The 17,871-nt window shown below is 42.5% G+C and overlaps 1 protein-coding gene across 2 annotated transcripts in view; it reads right to left on the minus strand.

Moving 5' to 3' along the window:
• The window catches only part of PDE7B (phosphodiesterase 7B), a 185,088-nt gene that overhangs the window by 80,655 nt on the left and 86,562 nt on the right, over positions 1 to 17,871 (minus strand). The window contains exon 1 of one of the 2 annotated variants that reach the window (XM_050893640.1): positions 6,267 to 6,513. The exons of the other annotated variant lie outside the window; for it this stretch is intronic. Coding sequence (XP_050749597.1) covers positions 6,267 to 6,504 — 238 coding nt within the window. The 5' untranslated portion in view covers positions 6,505 to 6,513. Of the gene's footprint in view, positions 1 to 6,266; positions 6,514 to 17,871 lie in introns of those variants that run through there. 2 annotated transcript variants of the gene reach the window in all.

Below are 17,871 nucleotides of genomic sequence, written 5' to 3' on the forward strand. Positions count from 1 at the left end.
AATAAAACCTCTGTCACTTTTCTAGCACACCAGCAGCACTACCTTTTGCATGCTGGCCAACACCCAACCTGGACAACTGCGTCTTATCTGCTAACTTTATCCTGAAGTCTTAACTCTATATTGTAATCTTTTTCTTTCTGTTGTGGCTGTACATAGTTGAACAGCTGCTCGAGGAGCTTCTCCAAGTATTTCTGCAAACAAATTTGGTTTTCCAACATTCACAATAACGCAAACAAAAAATGAGCCAGCAAGGCTGAACTGAAAGACCATTCAGAAGTTGTTGAGATTTTCAGATCATTTCTTCTTTACTGTTTACCCGTGGTCTAGCTCTTATTTTGGTGGACATGGCAGTGCTAGGTTAACGGTTGGACTTGGTGATCTTAAAGGTCTTTTCCAACCTAAACGATTCTATGATTCTATGATTCCGAAAATCGCAAAACCCTAACAAATCCACAACAGAAAATTTACATAAGAATGAAGTAGGAGAGAGTGGTTAAGCACTTAAAGGTAGAGTTGAGTGAAAATTTTCACCTCCAAAATAAATAGAGTTTGGTTGACAAACACATCAGCTCATTTTGACATGTTCAAAACCAAAGACTTCTAATATCACTTCAACTTCTCATTCTACACTATATATTTAAAATACTTCTAAATAAAGAGTTAGGTGCTAAAAAAGGACCAGAATTTGAACAGTGACCATAATCTAATGTCTCTAAATGGTTTTTTGATCTTTGAAGCCAATTCTCTAATTAGTAAAGTATTTTGGAAAAAAACAAGTCCAAATCACACGTATTACTAACCTATGTTCAGCCAGTAAATTGAAGAGTTCTGTTTGAACAGCACTACCTACAGATGTGGTCTGAATTCTAAGTCTTTTATCGCTTGGTCAATATACACACACTATAGAAGTGGTACTGCATACTGCCTAATTTCACTGTTCTTAATGAGACCATCACACACACTTCCACTGATTTAACCAGCTCTTCACAAGAATATAGAAGAGCATATTTCCTGTTCTCTGGGGCTGGAGGTTCAACACAACAGTCAGAGAGCAATCAAGGTTGCCACAGGTAGCCTTGATTCTATTAAATTCACATTCTTTGTCCCTAGTAAGTGTAATGGATTCAATAAGTCTCAACATAAGCCTAAAAAAAAAAAAGAAAAGAAAACCTAACCTCAGAAAGATACAGCAAGCTGCCCTTCTGCCTGCTGTGCATCTCTCAGTAGGACACAAACGAAGCTGTTTTCAATCTAAGGAATAACACAAGAGACTGGTCAGATGCTAAGACAATGCCATTTGATAGCTCCTGTGTTTTATTTATTGCTGGGATCTACATCTGTGGCACCTACAGGCTCAACATCAACTACACAAAATGATGAACTTTCTAAGCTGTTAGCCAAACTCCCATTTGGTTCTCAGTAATTCACAGATTTGGATTTTAAGCATTTTATGATTATTAACTATTGCAGTGGGACTACAAAAGCATGCATGAGTTTCAAGACATCGCAACTAAACATGATTCAGCAAGTACACACTGTAACAGGTTGCCCAGGGAAGTTGTGGATGCCCCATCACTGGAAGTGTTCAAGGTCAGGCTGGATGGAGCTTTAAGCAACCTGACGTAGTGAAAGATATCCCTGCCTATGGCAGGGGGGTTGGACTAGATGATCTTTAAAGGTCCCTTCCGACTCAAATAATTCTGTGATTCTGTAAGTAATGATGGGAAGGGGAAGCATGAAGTTTATTCTAACATGCACAGCAAAGCTACTGCACAGCATGATAAAAGTTGTTCATGGCAAAAAAAAATGAAGTAGAAGGCATGTTTCTGCGGATATCATGGAAGAACTGAGTCTTTGAGAGGTCTTGTGAATAACTTGAGGGAAGACCTTCAAGCAACCACTGAAGAAGCACACAGATGATTTAACTCTGACCTCTCTAACAGGTATATCACAAGATTGCTCAGCACACAGCTGTAAGGTTTGAAAGAGCAAGGTCAGTTTGGACGATGGCAAGAAGTTTGAATAGATTACTGAGTTGGAAAGGAGACAGTTGATTGAAGAGGAGAAGTAAACGGACACATCAATAATTGAGGGAAATTTTTCCCAGCAGCAAACTGTAAAAGGAGCGAAGTATGGTACTGCTTGTTTTTCCTCCTCATGGCAAAGGGACTCAACAGTTAACAATGAGCATGATGCATGCATGAATCAGAACCTACATTTCTGAGAAAACATCTACAGACAGAAAGAGATAGGTGGAAAAAAACATTCAGAGTTATTTCAAAAAACCCACAGAGATCAGTGTCTCAACAGACCTCGATAATTCTAAGTACCACTGCACCTTCTCTGAAAGTCTTGCATGTCTGCACATGTGCACGACTCAGTACAGAAAGTCTCACTGGAGTTATCTGGGATTTTGTAAATTTAAGAGGTTGCTGATGCTCATAAGGAAGACTCTTGGAGGCAGACCTGTACCCATTCCTCGATCAGGTTTGTTTAATCTGCAAAGCTGCTGCTGAACTCTAGGAGAGGGTGCTAAGAAAGTTAGGGTCACAAACAGAACACAGTTTCCTCCTAGAGATCAACATGGTTTCAGTTAAGAATTATTTGAATAATTTAATTGTAATAATATCAACACATGGTGCTATTTTATTCAAGCAAAAAGCATTGGCTTGCAAATAATCTATTTGAAACACTGTAAGGAATCACACTGAATTATACCCATTTCCCACCCAACGCTTTTCAAATTAATTATGTTCCATTACTGCACTTTCTTACTATCACATGGCCAGTTTGAGTACGTGAAATGGCTTCTGGCACAGCCAGAGAGAGTCTTCACCAAACCACAGTTTTGTGCTGATTTGGTCAGGGATTGAAACAGGGGAAAAAAGAGTTACTAAGCAACAGCAGGCCAGGAGCAGGAGAAAGGTCTGCAGTCTTAATTGATACTAACTTTAAAAAGCAGTGCAGCAATAAGAGAAGGCTCAAGATGTGAATTTTACTGCTTTGGAAGGGAAAATAAATCATCATTAGAAACCCCAGTCAGGCAGTCTCTATGAGATCTGTATTCTTCATTCATACCAACTATATGCTGCCTGATGTATTGCAAACACTTCTTTTGCGGGGAGATTGAGTAGCTTATTCTCAGTACTGAACAAGAAGATGAAAGACTCAGATACAGCTCTTTTATTTGAGAGCCCAGGACACACAGTTAGTTTTGCTCCCTAGCAGCTCTCTACTCCTGCCTCAGGAAAGAGGAATGTGGTATGAATTACGGCTATATGGGTCCCCAAGACATTGCCATCCACAGAACTGACATCATGTCCAGATACAGCTCTCCTTCCTCCTCACTACCTATGGTTAAGAGGGTTGTTCTTTCTAGAAAGCCAGCCCAAAGCCAAGTCCAGTCACTCAGGCTAGGACAAGGGAATTTGCTTAGTTAAATCTCTGTTAACATGATCAAGCAAGGCAGAAATCCTGACAGTTTCCTTCCAGAATCCATATCTATTTCCTCCTCTTCTACTGTAAGCAAAGTAGTTTCATGAGGATGTGATAACAGAACACGAGTTATCACATGAACGCTTACAAATTTAAATGAAAAAGCCCTTGATGTGGAAAGTGCTGTGAACTCTGCTATGAACAATCAGCCATTATTTGCCTAGCTAGCAGTACCTTGAGCAGAAGTTATTTGCTTTAGCTTCACCTGAAGAAAACCCGATTCCCTACTGAAGCACTGCCTTTTTATAAGACGTAAGTTATACAGGGTTTTTTTTTAAAGGAGCCAAACACGTACAAAACACCATACAAACATGAAGCTGAGTACCTCATACTACAGATCCTTCCAAACTATTATCTTTTCTTCCCATTTCTGCATTCTTTGATTTTGCACTTATTTAAGTATACCAGATTTCAGCATTTACCGGTTTTCCCACATACTCCAATGTACTTAAAGTGACTAAAATGAAACCACAAGAGGGAAAACTACTAGGATGACTGTTGCTGAGGAGGAAAAACCAGCAACCCAGGTCTGGTTCACTCAAACTGTCTGATGATTCGTATTTGAAGTGTTGAGAGTTAGAGTCATCTTCTGCTCTGATTTGTACTGGTGCAAGTCAACTGAGCTTATGAAACAGGATCTGGCACCATGAAGAAGACTGTCCCTTCACAGGATACGAGTAATAGCCACTTGAGTAAATGCAAGTTACTCATATCCTGCTTGTGGACTAATCTGTCTCTGTATATTCGTGCACATTTTTAGTTGCCTCCAGGAATCTGAAGGCGAATCTCATTTGTTACCTAATGAAACTAATTTCACCAGATATAACACGAACATAGTGAAAAACCACTATTACTCATACATGAGGTGTAACCAATGCAGCATTTCTAAAGTTCTGTTTGGTTAGGGTCCATCTCTGAACACTCACCATTCACCACGCAAACCTCAATCTCCCTGGCTGGCAACGGTACATTCCCAGCTGATTTGCTCCAAGTCTTAAAGAGCAATTTGACCTCCTCTTTCTTTATCCACAACACTCTTACTTATTATTCTTTTAGACTGAAGTGATTCCCAAAGAGTGGGGTGGCAGGTTGTACATCTTCCTTGGAGCCTGAGAACTTATCTTCCTTTTTTCAAAACAGAAGTGAACCATGCATTTCTTAGTTTAACTGCAAACATCTGAAATAATGGACATACAATGATCAACCAGCCAACCCTGGTGGGCATCCAAAAGTGATACACAGATACTTATTTACTATTCAATATTTATATATTTATATATACAGTTACACACACACAGAATACATACATACACACACATGCACTTTGAAATACCCGCAACGAGGTTATTCTACATAAGAAATTAAATTATTCTGGTACAAAATACTGTAAATTACAGGCCTCGGTAAATGGTACAGCAAAGGAAGATGAAGGCATAATCTTTGAAGACTGAATGCACTGGCAGAGTTTAGTGACCAGGTTGCAGAGATGAGATAATCCAGAGCTCTGAAGGAACAAGCCACACAGTTTCAGTAAGTCTACTAAGTCACGGTAGTACGACGGCAGGAGAATAAAAGAATTATCAACTGATACCGAGGCAATCGTAGGGCTGTGAGCCTGACTTCAACAGAAGTCAAGAGGTTTTGAAGGAGGCAAGAGGTTGCTTCCAACAGAAGGCAAGAGGTTTTGAACCATAAGCAATGTGGAGCATGGGATAAGATGCAGTACCAACTAATCAGAAGTAAGAAGTACCATGCTAACATGACAACTCATTTCTACCTAACGCAAATGCAAGTCTAACCTGGACTTCAGTAAAGCATTTGATATGGTGCCATATGGCTCCATGACTGCTAGTGAGTTAGGAAACAAATGACACGCAAGATTTATACAGTTAATAAAAAAGCATGTGCTCTTTAGCCAGTAATATACCACGTTCAAAGAGAAAGCAGTGGGATGGGGCAGTGTTACTCCAAGAACGGGTCTCAAGTTTTTAAGACGCGTAGCTAACAACACACGAGTCGTAAGGGTGTCGCTCCGCTTTGCAGATGGGAAGCACGGGAAGATCATGTGAAATGAGCCAAGCACACTCAAAGATCAGGGTGAAGTTTGGCGGCGCAAGACGAGAGGCCATGCGCTTAGAAAGCCACAGCGAAAACAACCGGAGAAGCCCTCGGCGCTGGGGCGGGCGCAGCCATCCCCGCTCCTGCAGCGGCCGAGCTGCCCGGCGGCCCCGGGGCGCCCCGCGGCCGCCGTCCCGGCCCCGTATGGCCGCCCCCCCGTCACCCTGAACGCTGGGCCGCCGCTGCGGAGCTCCGTGCGGGCCGGGGAAAGGCTCCCCCGCGCCGGCACCAAGCCCAGCTGCCCTGGCTGAGGTCAGCCTCAAAGCCGCGGAGCTACTTGCTCTAGTTTTTAGCTGAGCTTTTATCACCCCGCTTATAAAAGCACGCAACAGATTGCACGGGAGAGCGCCATCAGCAAATGGACCTGGCTTCCAGATCCGGCACAAACTCCGCGTGTGCGTGTCTGCGTGTGTGTGTGTGTCCGCGGGGGGGGGGGGGGGGAAGAGAGCGAGAGCTGCCAAAAGCACGTTTTTAAACCCGGACGCCCGTCGGGCAGCGCTCCCCGGCCCCACGCCTTTCCAAGCCGCCCCGGGCCCCAGCGGCTCTGCCCCACGACGGGCCGGGCCGGCTCCGGCCGCGGCTCCCCGCCAGCCCCGGCCCCCAGCCGCGTTTGTCCCCCGGCTCCCCCGAGCAGCAGGGCGGGGGAAACCTACCTGCCGAACCGCCCAGGGCATCCTCGCTCTCCAAAACCCCTCTGTGCTTCGCCCCGCGGAGCTCCCCCTTGGATTTCCAAACGAGCTTTACCATCTTGATCATCTCGGGCAAGTCCCAGGCCAGGGTCCCCTGCTGATAACCGGGCAGGCTGCCCATGGGAAAGGGCATCGGCTCTTCCCCCGTCCTCCTCCGCCTGCCCGGCTCTGCCGCGGGGAAGAAGCGCTCCAGCACCGGCATCCTGGCCCGCGCCCCCCGCCGGGGAGCGGCAGCCACCCCCCGGCCCGAGCAGCCGCGATGGGCATCCAGAGCGGGGCGGGGGCGCCCGGCCGCCCACCGCCGCCGCCCCGCGCAGGGGGCGCGCCCCGCCGCCGCCCGGCCCCGGCCCCGGCCCCGGCCCCGCGCTGCGGGCGCGGAAGGAAGGAGCGCCGGGCTCCGGCCGCCGCGCTCGCCGCCCGCCCGCCCTCTGCGCGCCCTCAGCCCGCCGCCAGGCGCCGGCAGCCGGGGCGAAGCGGCTGGCGGGCAGGCGCGGAGCCGCCGCTCATGCCGGCGCGGCGCAGCGCCGAGCCCCGGGGGCGGGGGCGGGGGCTCGGGCCGCTGCTGCCGGCGGCGGCGGCGCGGCGCGGGGGCTGGCGCAGCCCGGTAGCGGCAGTCGGGGGCAGCGGGGCTGGGCGGGCAGAGCCACCCCTCACGCCCCTCTGTGCAGTAAGGAGGAGGGCAGGGAGGAGGCGGTTTGACTTCATCCCTGCCGTGATGCCATGGGGGAGCCCCCACCCCCCCCCCCCCCGCCTTCCTCCTCGCCCTCGCCGGGCTGGCTACGGAGCCGGTGGGGGTTCTAGCCTCTCAGTCAAACCCCGCCGTAACCTCGGCTGCCCTTCGGCCGGGAGGAGAGGCGGTGATCCACGTCCCGCCGCTCGCTGCGAGGGCCGGGAGCGGGGCACGAGTCCGCTGGCGGCGTGCGGTGCCCCCCGGCTGCTCCGCTTTCGGACGCCAAGCCGAGGGAAAGTACCCAAAACGAGCGTGCAGAAGGGCAGCGAAGGTGCCGGCGCTTGACGGGTCAGAGAGGAACGAGTTGCTGAAATTACGGTTTTGGGGAGGGTGCGGGGTCTGCCCCGCGTCCTCATCGCTTTGGCTGCAAAGCTCCACCTGAATGGGTTCACGTTAGGACGCTGCCTGGTGGCAGCGATCACTCACAGACTCCAACGAGAAGGCAATTGTTCATCGCTAATCTTTAAAAACAAGGCAAAGCCGCCCGAGAGAGTGCTCTGTCTCATGCAGAAATGAGGTGGCGTGCCGCGGCTCTGCAGCCGTGAGCGAGCGCTTCCCGGGGCTTGTTCGCTGCCTTTGGCCCCGCACCGCAGCAGCACCCGTCCCTTCCTTGGGATCCCTGACCGGGAGGGGCCTTGCCGTTGTCAGAACTTTTATTTTGCCTTTATCCAATATATCCCTTTTAGCCCGCTGTTAGTACTGGTCTGTCCTTTAGCTGTTAGTTTACAGAGCATACAGCAGAGCAGCGGAGGGTGGGCTCTTGTGCCAGCACTTAGTTTTCAGTAAAATTGCAGAAGACTGATTCAATGGGATTTTAGTGGCCATTATAATATTTCCTAGCGTGCATAGTAATACATTTGTCTTCTCTGGGTTACATTCAATGTTCTGCTTTCTCTCCAGATGGAAAAATAAACTGGCAAAAGAGCAGGATCTTCCTTTACAGAGGAAGAGGAGCCAAGAGAATGGACTGAAAGTTACCAAACACCCTTACATGTAGAAAACAGAGTGAACAAGCCTTTCCTCCTCATGCCAACATCAGCAGGGGCAGCATGCTGTTTCCCCTGTTCTAGGACCCTCTGCCGTGCTTATCTTAATCTTCCCACTTCAAACTGAGAACTCCAATGCTTTTCAAAAATTAGCCCTATTTTGACTGCAGGCTGTAGTGCCGTACTATTAGCATACCACACTTACAGGTGGCTGTCTTGAAAATTGTGAAGTGCTTCCAAAGTATTATACTATTGTTGTTGTACTGTTATTTTGCAGAGTCCTTAGCATCAGGATATCCTGACTCTTGGAACAAAGGGGTTAAGAACAAAGAAAACATAGATGATGTGCAGTACAGTAGCACAAGCGTTAACACATTCATACAATCTGTGGTTATAATTTTGTGGAAAGGCAAGTTTTGTTTTTTAAGTTCATATGGCTTCTTGTGATATTTTAGGTTTTTCGTATTAGTGCACGTTATGCAATTACTCTTTAAAGCAATGTTGTTCCTGTTAGAGAGGGATAAACTAGGCAACTGAAGTCCAAAAGACTTAGAAGACTGCTTGCCTACTGGGCAAACCTTACACCCCAACTACTTCATTTTGGTTTTGAGCTACAAGGAGTTGCAGTAACTTTTTTTTTCGGTTATTATTTTTCCTCTTTGTTTACCTCTGCACTTCCTGCTCCCCGCTGGGGCAAAAAGCAGAAGTGCCAGAGCACTGTGAAAGAAAGGCTATCTCTGTGGCATTTCCAGCTTCACTGGATACAAAAAATACCAGACATGTTGGAAGTGAATGTATTCACAGATGCCCAGCCCAATCTTTAGATGAATATCTGAATATTTAAGTGCTTAACAGAACTTAGCCACCAACCCTCTTGATAGCAGCAATAGCAATCTTCTGAGTTTTCAAAATCTACACTACCTTTTTATATCCTTAAAACTGTGAAAAGTTTTGTGCCACCTGTAGTTGGGTCACCTGCCTTGTGGATAGGATCAGGCAGTCAGAATCGAAGCATTAATTGTTGTATGTTTTCACTTACAGTTCTACAGGTGCAAAGCAGGAGGCCAGTCAAAAACCAAACTGAAACTGTGATCTGTTGATGTCATAGTTTTAGTATTTCAGGAAGCTATGTAATAAACCTAACAGACAGTATGTATTTTTTCTGGGAAAATTAGTGTCAAATGAAAGCCACTGCTCTAGATAGCCTGGAGTTTCTTTTTTTTCCCTGCTTTCTGGCTAGTTTAAGGATCAGCCATTGCAGATAAAAAAAAAATAAATCATGTAAAAAATGTTTCCTGGCATTAATGGGTATGTCTGTAAATTAATACATCTTACTCTTACTAAACTTGTGCTTCACAGTTGTACTACAGTTCAGTGATGACTTATCCTTAATTCATCCAAGATCTTGCTATTACTGATTGACTTTCCTTGTCTTTTTTGTTGTAAGAATGGAGCCAGATTAGAGTTGCTCACTGGAAAGCCTGGAAGATATATATTTGATTATGAGGTTTTCAGCATCAAAAATCAGCTGTAGCATCACTCTCAGAGACTTTAAGAGACAAAATGCTCAGATTTGGCAAGTTCTCTCTTTCTCTGACTTCAGTTGTGCTGGGGTGATTTACCCAACTTGAAGATGTGACCTCAACATAACACTTTTCATTGCGCTTGAGAAAAGCCATCAGAATTAAAACATAACATACTCTACACAGCAATGTATCCAGCCATTTGTGACTGCATTTTAAACAGTCCTTGAGCAAGCTTGGCTCACCTAAAACTTCTCCTTTGCATTCTTACTTCCAGCCAGACTTGAAGGAAATCTTTCAACAGGGATGGATGGCTTTATTGCTACTAACTGCATTTCTCTCCGACTCCGAGTCAAAGAAGCTTAAGTGATTACAAGAGAAATATAAATGTATTAGCTCTGGCCCTCATTCATCCTGAGAAGCAATGCCAACAAAAAGGCGAATGGAGTCATCTGAAAACCTGACAAGGCAGTGCATATTTTCACAGGTAGACATGAGAACTGGAAAAGACTTGAGGAAAGGAATACTGTGGTGGGAGAAAAGGGAAGGGAGTAAGCTGACAGATTAATAGCTGGTGTTTCATAATTGGTGTCTCTTAAAAAGTTTTACTTGTTTGCTTATTCACTCCAAAGTTATGTACTAAGAGCAGCAGCAGCAGAATTGCATGCCAGATGGTAGAGGAAGTGCCTCGTGTATCTTTCCAGTCTCCTGAAGCCTGCAGGGTCGTCGTTAACCCACTGCTCTGGTTTTCATTGCAAGTCCCTTTCTTCCCCTTTTTTCTTTTCCTTCCTTCAAAGAAAAAGGAGGGAGGGGGAAAGAGGGGAAAAAAAAAAGAAAAGCCATGGTTTAAACTGGCAATAGCACCATCCTTTTGGCTTTGAGCTACCCTGTCCTGTGCCAAATATACTGTCTCCAGCAGCTCTCCCACAACAAATCAGTCCAGACACACAAAAGCTGTAAAAAAAGAATGGTGAAGAAAGATCCTTGATTCTCCCCCTCCACCCCCCAGCCTTTTCCTTTTGCTTCCCTCCCCAAGCTTCATTCCCCAGCAATGACCTCCTGCTTGCCAGTACTGTAAGTGATACTGGGACCTCCAGCCTGCAACTTTGCTGACAGCTTCCTTAGAGTACAGGCGTCTTTGCCTTTCTGTATTAACAGAGCATTGTAAAGGAGAAGTTATATTCTATTATTCCTCTCACTTCTATCTGATAGCCAATGTTGGAAAAAAATGGCTCATAAATTAGTAGAGTGGCAGATTCATTACTATTGGAAACTTTGTCTACTCTTTCAGCTAACCCACACCACTGCATTGTGTCACAACTTACTAAGAGTACATTCCCAGACAGACACCTGAAAAGATTTGATATTGTCTATTTATACAGTACATTGTTAAAAAAAAAATTCAGAAAAAGACTATCAAATTTTTTAAGGGATTAGCAAACATTAAGTACTCCAAATGTAGAGACCAGTTTCAAAGACTATCAGATACTGATTTTTAGGAAGTGTAAAGCACGTGTCTTTAGATGGCACTTATTAGCGGAATCATCTTAAATCAGTAGTCACTTATGAAAAGTATGCCTTTGCCTCTGTCCTAGGGGTCACATAGTCATGCAGGGACAATAGGCTAGGCCATTGCCTAGGGTCAGAACCAAGTGATGACACCATCACTGGGATCAAGTTTTAGAAGTCTTCAGGGGTGTGATGAGTTTAAGATAAAAGAGAAGATTGCGAATGCTGGGGCACAGTCCTTACACATGAAGTGGAAAAAAAAAAGGTGCTGCACATTTCCAGGGCAGCCTAAAAGGAGCAATAGAGAAAACAAGAATGTGAGTGAGAAACTTTTAGAAGCGACAAGGGAACAGAGTGCCTAAGAAGCTTGGAGAATATGACAGAAGAAACATAAGCAGGCAGAGTTATGCAGAGCTTGCAAGAATTTTTCTAATGACCTCCTGGAAGGTTTCTTTCATTGCTTTAAAAATCTTAGTATAATTTTCTTATTCTTTGCCCCACATTTGTCTCATTCCAGATGTCTGTTATTTTAAATTTTATTCTTACTAATAAGAACAATTATTCTTAGTTATCTCTATCATTGCCATTACTTTATTAAATATGAGTAATTTTATATTTATTTGGGGACAGTTACTATGTCTTTGCTCTAGACTGGACATACTAAATTCTATAAACTCTATCTCGGAACTTTTTTCCCAACACTGACATTATTTTAATATTTTTACTATGAATTCTCAACAATTTACTGACTTTTTTTTTATGCATACTCAAGGTACGTAGTAGGAGATTTTTTTGTCTGCTACCATCTCACTGTCAAGAGTAGTGACATGAATTTTTAAGGGAATGGTAGGATGCACTATTTGTTATTGCCTGAGCTGTGCACAGCATCAATCACTCCTTGAAAGTCTCACTTACTGAGAAATGTTGAAGACAGGCAGTGATGTTCTATGGGTTCACGGTAATCTTTTGGTTGTTGTCATCAGTCAATCAGACTCCTTGGAAAAAGGTTCTGGAAATGGAGGAGTGAGGATTGCTTGAGTTCTGTAGGGCAAGGAGCCAATTCCTTTTTCATTCTTAGCACATGTGAGATAGATAGCACATTTTTATGATTAACAATTTGTACTACTAACTAAGCAAAAATGCTTGTGGTAAAGGAATAAACAGAAGTCCATAACTAATTGGAAACAGTGAGGTTGTGTAATTTTTCCATTGCCTGCTTTGGAAAATTAGAAGTTCAGCATACTGAGTCTGATGCTTAAAATCTCCCACAGTACATGGTGAAATTCTATGTGGCTTTAAAGGAGATAACAGATAACAGATAATAGACTCATCTCACCTTAAAGAACCATAATAAGAAAGTAATAATGATAAGCTGAAGGAGAAGTAAGAAGGGAATTGCCAGCACTATATTTAATTGTGTTGCACAATGTATCTGATGTACTCTATTAGTTTATGTCCTCCCTCAATTCTTGCATGCAAGCAAGATTTACCTGAGCCAAGGTAAAGTCAAGAGATTAAGAAAAACTCATTGCCATCCCAAAAGAAGCTGTTACACAGTGATCATTGCGATGGTTTTGCAATGGATGCTTAATAATGGGCTAGGGTAATGGAGTGGGAGGTTAAGAACACTGCATCTAATTGAAAATGTAGGTAGAAATCAGGTAGGCAGAGAATAATAACCTATTATATGAGACAGTGGAAATGCTAGTCATCGTCTTTATGTCATAACCCTATGACAAGAATAACTGCTGCATCCTGCAGGATTCCTTTTTGTGAATAGGTAAAAAAAGACTGAGTAGAAAAAGGGACTAACCAGATGAAAGACGCATATCCCTTAAGTACATAACTAATATTAAGTAACTGGATAGTCTCAATGAATTCAAAAAGATTACTGCCGTCTTTAAAGCTAAGCATGTGCATACATATTTTCTCATTTGGGACATAAGTATCTAAAAATTATGGCAGCAGTTTGAAAGATGAGAGATGCGCCACATTTCAAATGGTTCTTCTTTCACCTATTACCTTAATGAGATGGCATGAGTGGCTATATAGCCTATGGTATCCTTGCCCCTTATGGTATATGGAAAAGACTTGCAACTATGATTTTGTCTTTTCCTGTCTTTTGAAATTATAAAAATAAAGGGAGTAGCCAAAAAATCTGCATTAAGTGATATCTAGTTTAAATTTTTGTCAGAGAAGGCATAGTACAGTAAGAATAAATGGGACATAATTATAATGATAATTATAGAGGAATAGTAGGGCTTGCTCCTTCATTTGTAAATCAGATATCACAAGATCTGATAACTTAGTTTTTCCTTTTAGCTTTCAAAATGGAGAGGAAATAATATTTGACTAGGAAAAGAAGCACCATTTAAAATAATTCGTATTTCTTAACTTTTAAAACTTGTTAGATATTTGATGGCTGCACATATTAATATTGCAGAGTATCCACTCCTCGTTATTCTTCAGTTTTTGTCTTTTTTACTTTAGTAATTAGTAGTGAATTTATCTCTGTGTGTAATCCCATTTAGACCCTATAATGAGCATTAGGATGGCATGGGTTAGGGATAGGCCTTGTGCAGACCTCTCCCAAATTTATTCCTATTTGCAGTGGGAGAGTAAAATAATACAACTGAATTGGATTTTGCCTGATGCCATGTACGTTCTGATTGTGGACTTATTACTAGCAGTGACTAAATAAGCTTGACACTTTGGTCACGTTGAATACCTAGGCCACTAAATTATAACGGAAGAAATACAGATGTATTTCTTTGGATGAAATACCTGTGGTACCGGAGTACCATTTCTACATTTATGCTCATGCGTAACCACACTTTGTGTGTCTTTACTCTGTCTGCACATCAGCTTTCCAATGATGTGCATATCCCAAAGCTGAGGTTATTTGCCCTCTCACAGAAGTGTTACGGCTTCATTTCCCTCTTTGCATCTTGCATGACAGCATCGAGTGCAGTTTTCTGCAGGGATGGACAGGAGGTGCAGCTGGGAAGTCGTGGGAAAGGTCTAACAATGATGCACAAACATCCTAGTGATAAACTAAGCTCCCTCTGACCTAGTTTCTCATGACTGCAAAATCAGGCCATATTTACTGTAATCAAGCTCTTTGCTCTGCTGTCACCCCTGGGCTGGCATTTTATTACCATGCTATCAAACCCCATTGATAATCACGCAAACACATGTTGGTTCTTTTCTTCACTACAGCTTCCACTCGAAATGTAGTCTTGCTGATGACGCTGCAGAAAGAAAAAAACTCTGAGTAGACAGCCTAGGCGGAAAAGCTATCTGTAACTGGTTAGAGGCGTCCACTAGATGTGCAGATGGAGGGGACGCTTTCTGGAAAAACTGTTTCTCTCAGATGTATTTGGGCAGGCTGCTCTCAGTAATGCAGTTCCAGCTGTAGTATGCTTTCCAAGATATCCTGACCATATGTAAAACCATAAATGTTTTCCAATGTTTCCTAAGATATGTTACGATTTTTTTTTTCAGTCCAGGCGATCACACGTCATTTTGCAGGGCTCTGCACAGCTCTTATGATAGCAATATTCTTTTAGATACACAGTAATTGTAACATACATTATTTAAAAAAAATCCATAATTGATCAAAAGCTTAGCAAAAGAGGAAAGCATTCAGGTTATTTTGATAAGATGGTCATGCAAATACTGTACTGTATACAGATTTTTTCCCAGACCTTAGCCACACATCAAAATGTGAGCTTTGGTCATGGTGTTGACATCCATAAACGTCTCTTTCCATCAGTAGCAATGTGATTTCAGAATTTTTTGGGTGGGATAGTCGGGACAGAATTTCCGTCTCCCTTTTACTATCTGTTCAATACTAGGGACTATATTTGCCTATGCTTGATCTATTTTTCTGAGATCTGCAATATCATATGCCAAGTCAATTACAAGACATCACCAGTTACTTAATTTAACAGTTTTAAGACTTTTGGGTTACTTTCTTTAGCTTGCCTTCTGCTGACAGAGATCCTCTAGAAACAACAACAAAACCATTTTCAGCCACCTTTGGGTGGGATGAGAGAGCTAAACATAAGAGTGATTGCTCCCACAAACATCTTCTGCCACCCGCAGTTGCAGCCTGAAGATGCTTAATTCAGAAACAAAGCTCAGATCCTTAGAATGACAGGCACCGTCTTCTCTCTATAAGCACAGGCTTGGCAAAGTGTCACCCTTTTTTTGAAGTCTGCAAATTTCTGATCACACTCAGAGAAGGTGACTGAAGGAGATTCCTGTGTGTGTCCATTAGCCAAGCAAAGAAAGTTTCAGTGCTCAAGGGAGCACTGAACTGCCAGGGACAACTGTGCTCCCCAGTTCTGTACTCACTTTCCATACAGCTCTGTTCATGCTCTTGAGTGCTTTGAAAAGTGGACATGTTACAGAGTGTTTGTTACTGTGTCCCAAAATCAGAGTTAAAAAAAAGTCCAAACGATGGTCTAGTCTATCTTCTTGCTCATGCTGGCTTGTTTTTAATGGAATATTATGCATATACTAAATAAGTAAAATGGTTTGTGTTATTTTTATCAGGAACTTCTTATGCACGTCAATGAAACCCATGACATAGTTTTTGCTGTTATTTTTAAAGTATAATATCAATGTTCAAGTAATACCAGATGAAACTGGTTTCAGCCACCATTAACTTCGGCTTTTCAGAAAGGGAAAGAAATCTTCCAGTATTTCCAACTTCAGCTGGAACATTGGCACAGGAAACAATTTAGCGGGGCTAGTGTGCAAGGAAGTGATGTAACTTTTACCAGATTTTGTGACTGTGTGGAAAAAAAATCAAACATCAGTTGGCCTATCACCCTATTAAACCACTAGTTTCCTATGCCAATGGATTGGAAAATGAACGGCATCTCCTTTGCTGACATTTGCCATCTACATCAGCTGTTTTTTTAACAGCTAAATCTCAGGTTTCCAACTATGCCATCACATGTGCTTGTGTAAGTCCAATAGGAAATACTTATTTAAGTCTCGCTTTTGCATGAACATAAACTTCCTTTCCTAGTCACAGCATAAACAGAAGTGCATGCTCGTCTAGGACTGCCTGCTGGTTCCTTACTATTTTCTTTGAAAAAGCACTGTTCCTTAGTTCAGAATACAATTACTAACATAATAAAAATAATGTTAACAGTAGCAAGTTGGGAAGCAGAGTTTGTTTTATGAAAATGTCAGACTTTGTTTTTGTTAGAAATTAGAAGTTAAAACCAAATGTCCATCAGGCAGAATTTAAAAATTTGCAGTAAATTACTTCTGAGAAAATATTTTTTTCTTTTTGATGTAGTGAATATTCTGTTGAGATGATAACTTCAAAACATTGCATTAGAATAACAGATCCTATAACCTGATATTTGAATAACATTTAACCTGGTATTTGAATAACATTTGAATAAACATGTTAGAATATTGAAGTCTAAATAAATTAACAAAACAATAGAGAAGGAAAATTACCAGAAAAGGTCAGAATGTAATGCTGGTTGTTTTCTTAACAAAATGAGAAACGAGAAGCAACTTTCCCTCATAGAAAAAATGTTAATAAAAATAATTTTTTAGAAAAAAATTATAACACTGCCTTTTCTGAGACAAAATTACTCCACTGAAAAAATTTCAGCGTGCTGTAGCTATCTTATTGAACATTTTCTATCTGAAAGTGTGTGGAAGCAAGAGCAAGCACTGGACAATGTGAATGCAAGAATGAGGATGCATTTGGGTGAAGAGCTCAATGGCTGGCAGGTGTCTTGTGTGTGGCACAGAAGAGAGGGGAAGACCTGATAGCACCTCTGTAGCACTCAAATATCTTTGAACCGACAGTGGTAAAAAAACAGCCTTAGCAGCTCTGCGGTTAATGCCCTTTCCTGTGGCTGGGACCAATGGGACGTGGTGTACTGTGGTAAGAGGAACTAGCAGAAATTTCCCTGTTGAAGCAATGTTAAACTATGGAGAGATAAACAGGAGAGAAAGAATGGTAAAAGAGATCTGTATGCATTCAGTGATTGGTAGATATTTACTATGGTTAATTACTTTTATTTTATAAAAAAGGTAATGAAAGAAGCAGACATTTATTAAGCAGGCGGTAGTTGGTCTAGATAAGATGAAAAATATTAACTTCGTAGATTATATATTTAAATCTTAAAGGCAAATAGAAGTTTTATTTAACATGCACATCAATTTTAGGTTATTTTTGTCATTTCCCTGCAGCATAAAGCCAAATATAACTTTCCTAATTGCTTTTTTTCTTTATTGCTAAATGCCAATTTACCTCAGTGTGTATGTGGGAGTACAAATCATTTTGGATTAGATCAATTTGGTAACAGATGTCTGTGTGGTTGGAGCCTTGTTTTACTAGATGTTATACAGACAGGTCCTAATTATCATTCAAAGGTCAGTGTAAGAAACAGGGAGAGTTTTACAATGCTGACTTTAGATACCCAGCTTGGCCACTAACTTAAACAGAGAATGAGACAGTCACCAAGGGTACAATTCAAAGCACCCAAATTAGCCTTCTGCTCTGAATTACCATATCACAAAGCCTGTGTCTTCCCTGCAACTCAAAGAGGAGCCATGGGAAAACAGCTAGATAATTTAACCATCCAAGTTTTGTGCTGATATTTGGGTAAGCTGCTTGCACCCTAAATTACAATAATGCACAGTGGAGTAGCATTTGGCACAGACCAAATGCCCTAAATGATAACAATTGCTGTTTAACAATTGTTTAGTAGAATTCATCACATCTTTGGCAGAAATCCAAACAATGAAACTTTCCTTCTTTTTGTTTTGAGGTTCAAAAT

This window comes from Gymnogyps californianus, chromosome 3 (genome assembly GCF_018139145.2).
Source record: "Gymnogyps californianus isolate 813 chromosome 3, ASM1813914v2, whole genome shotgun sequence".
In the NCBI taxonomy this organism is placed as follows: Eukaryota; Metazoa; Chordata; class Aves; order Accipitriformes; family Cathartidae; genus Gymnogyps; species Gymnogyps californianus.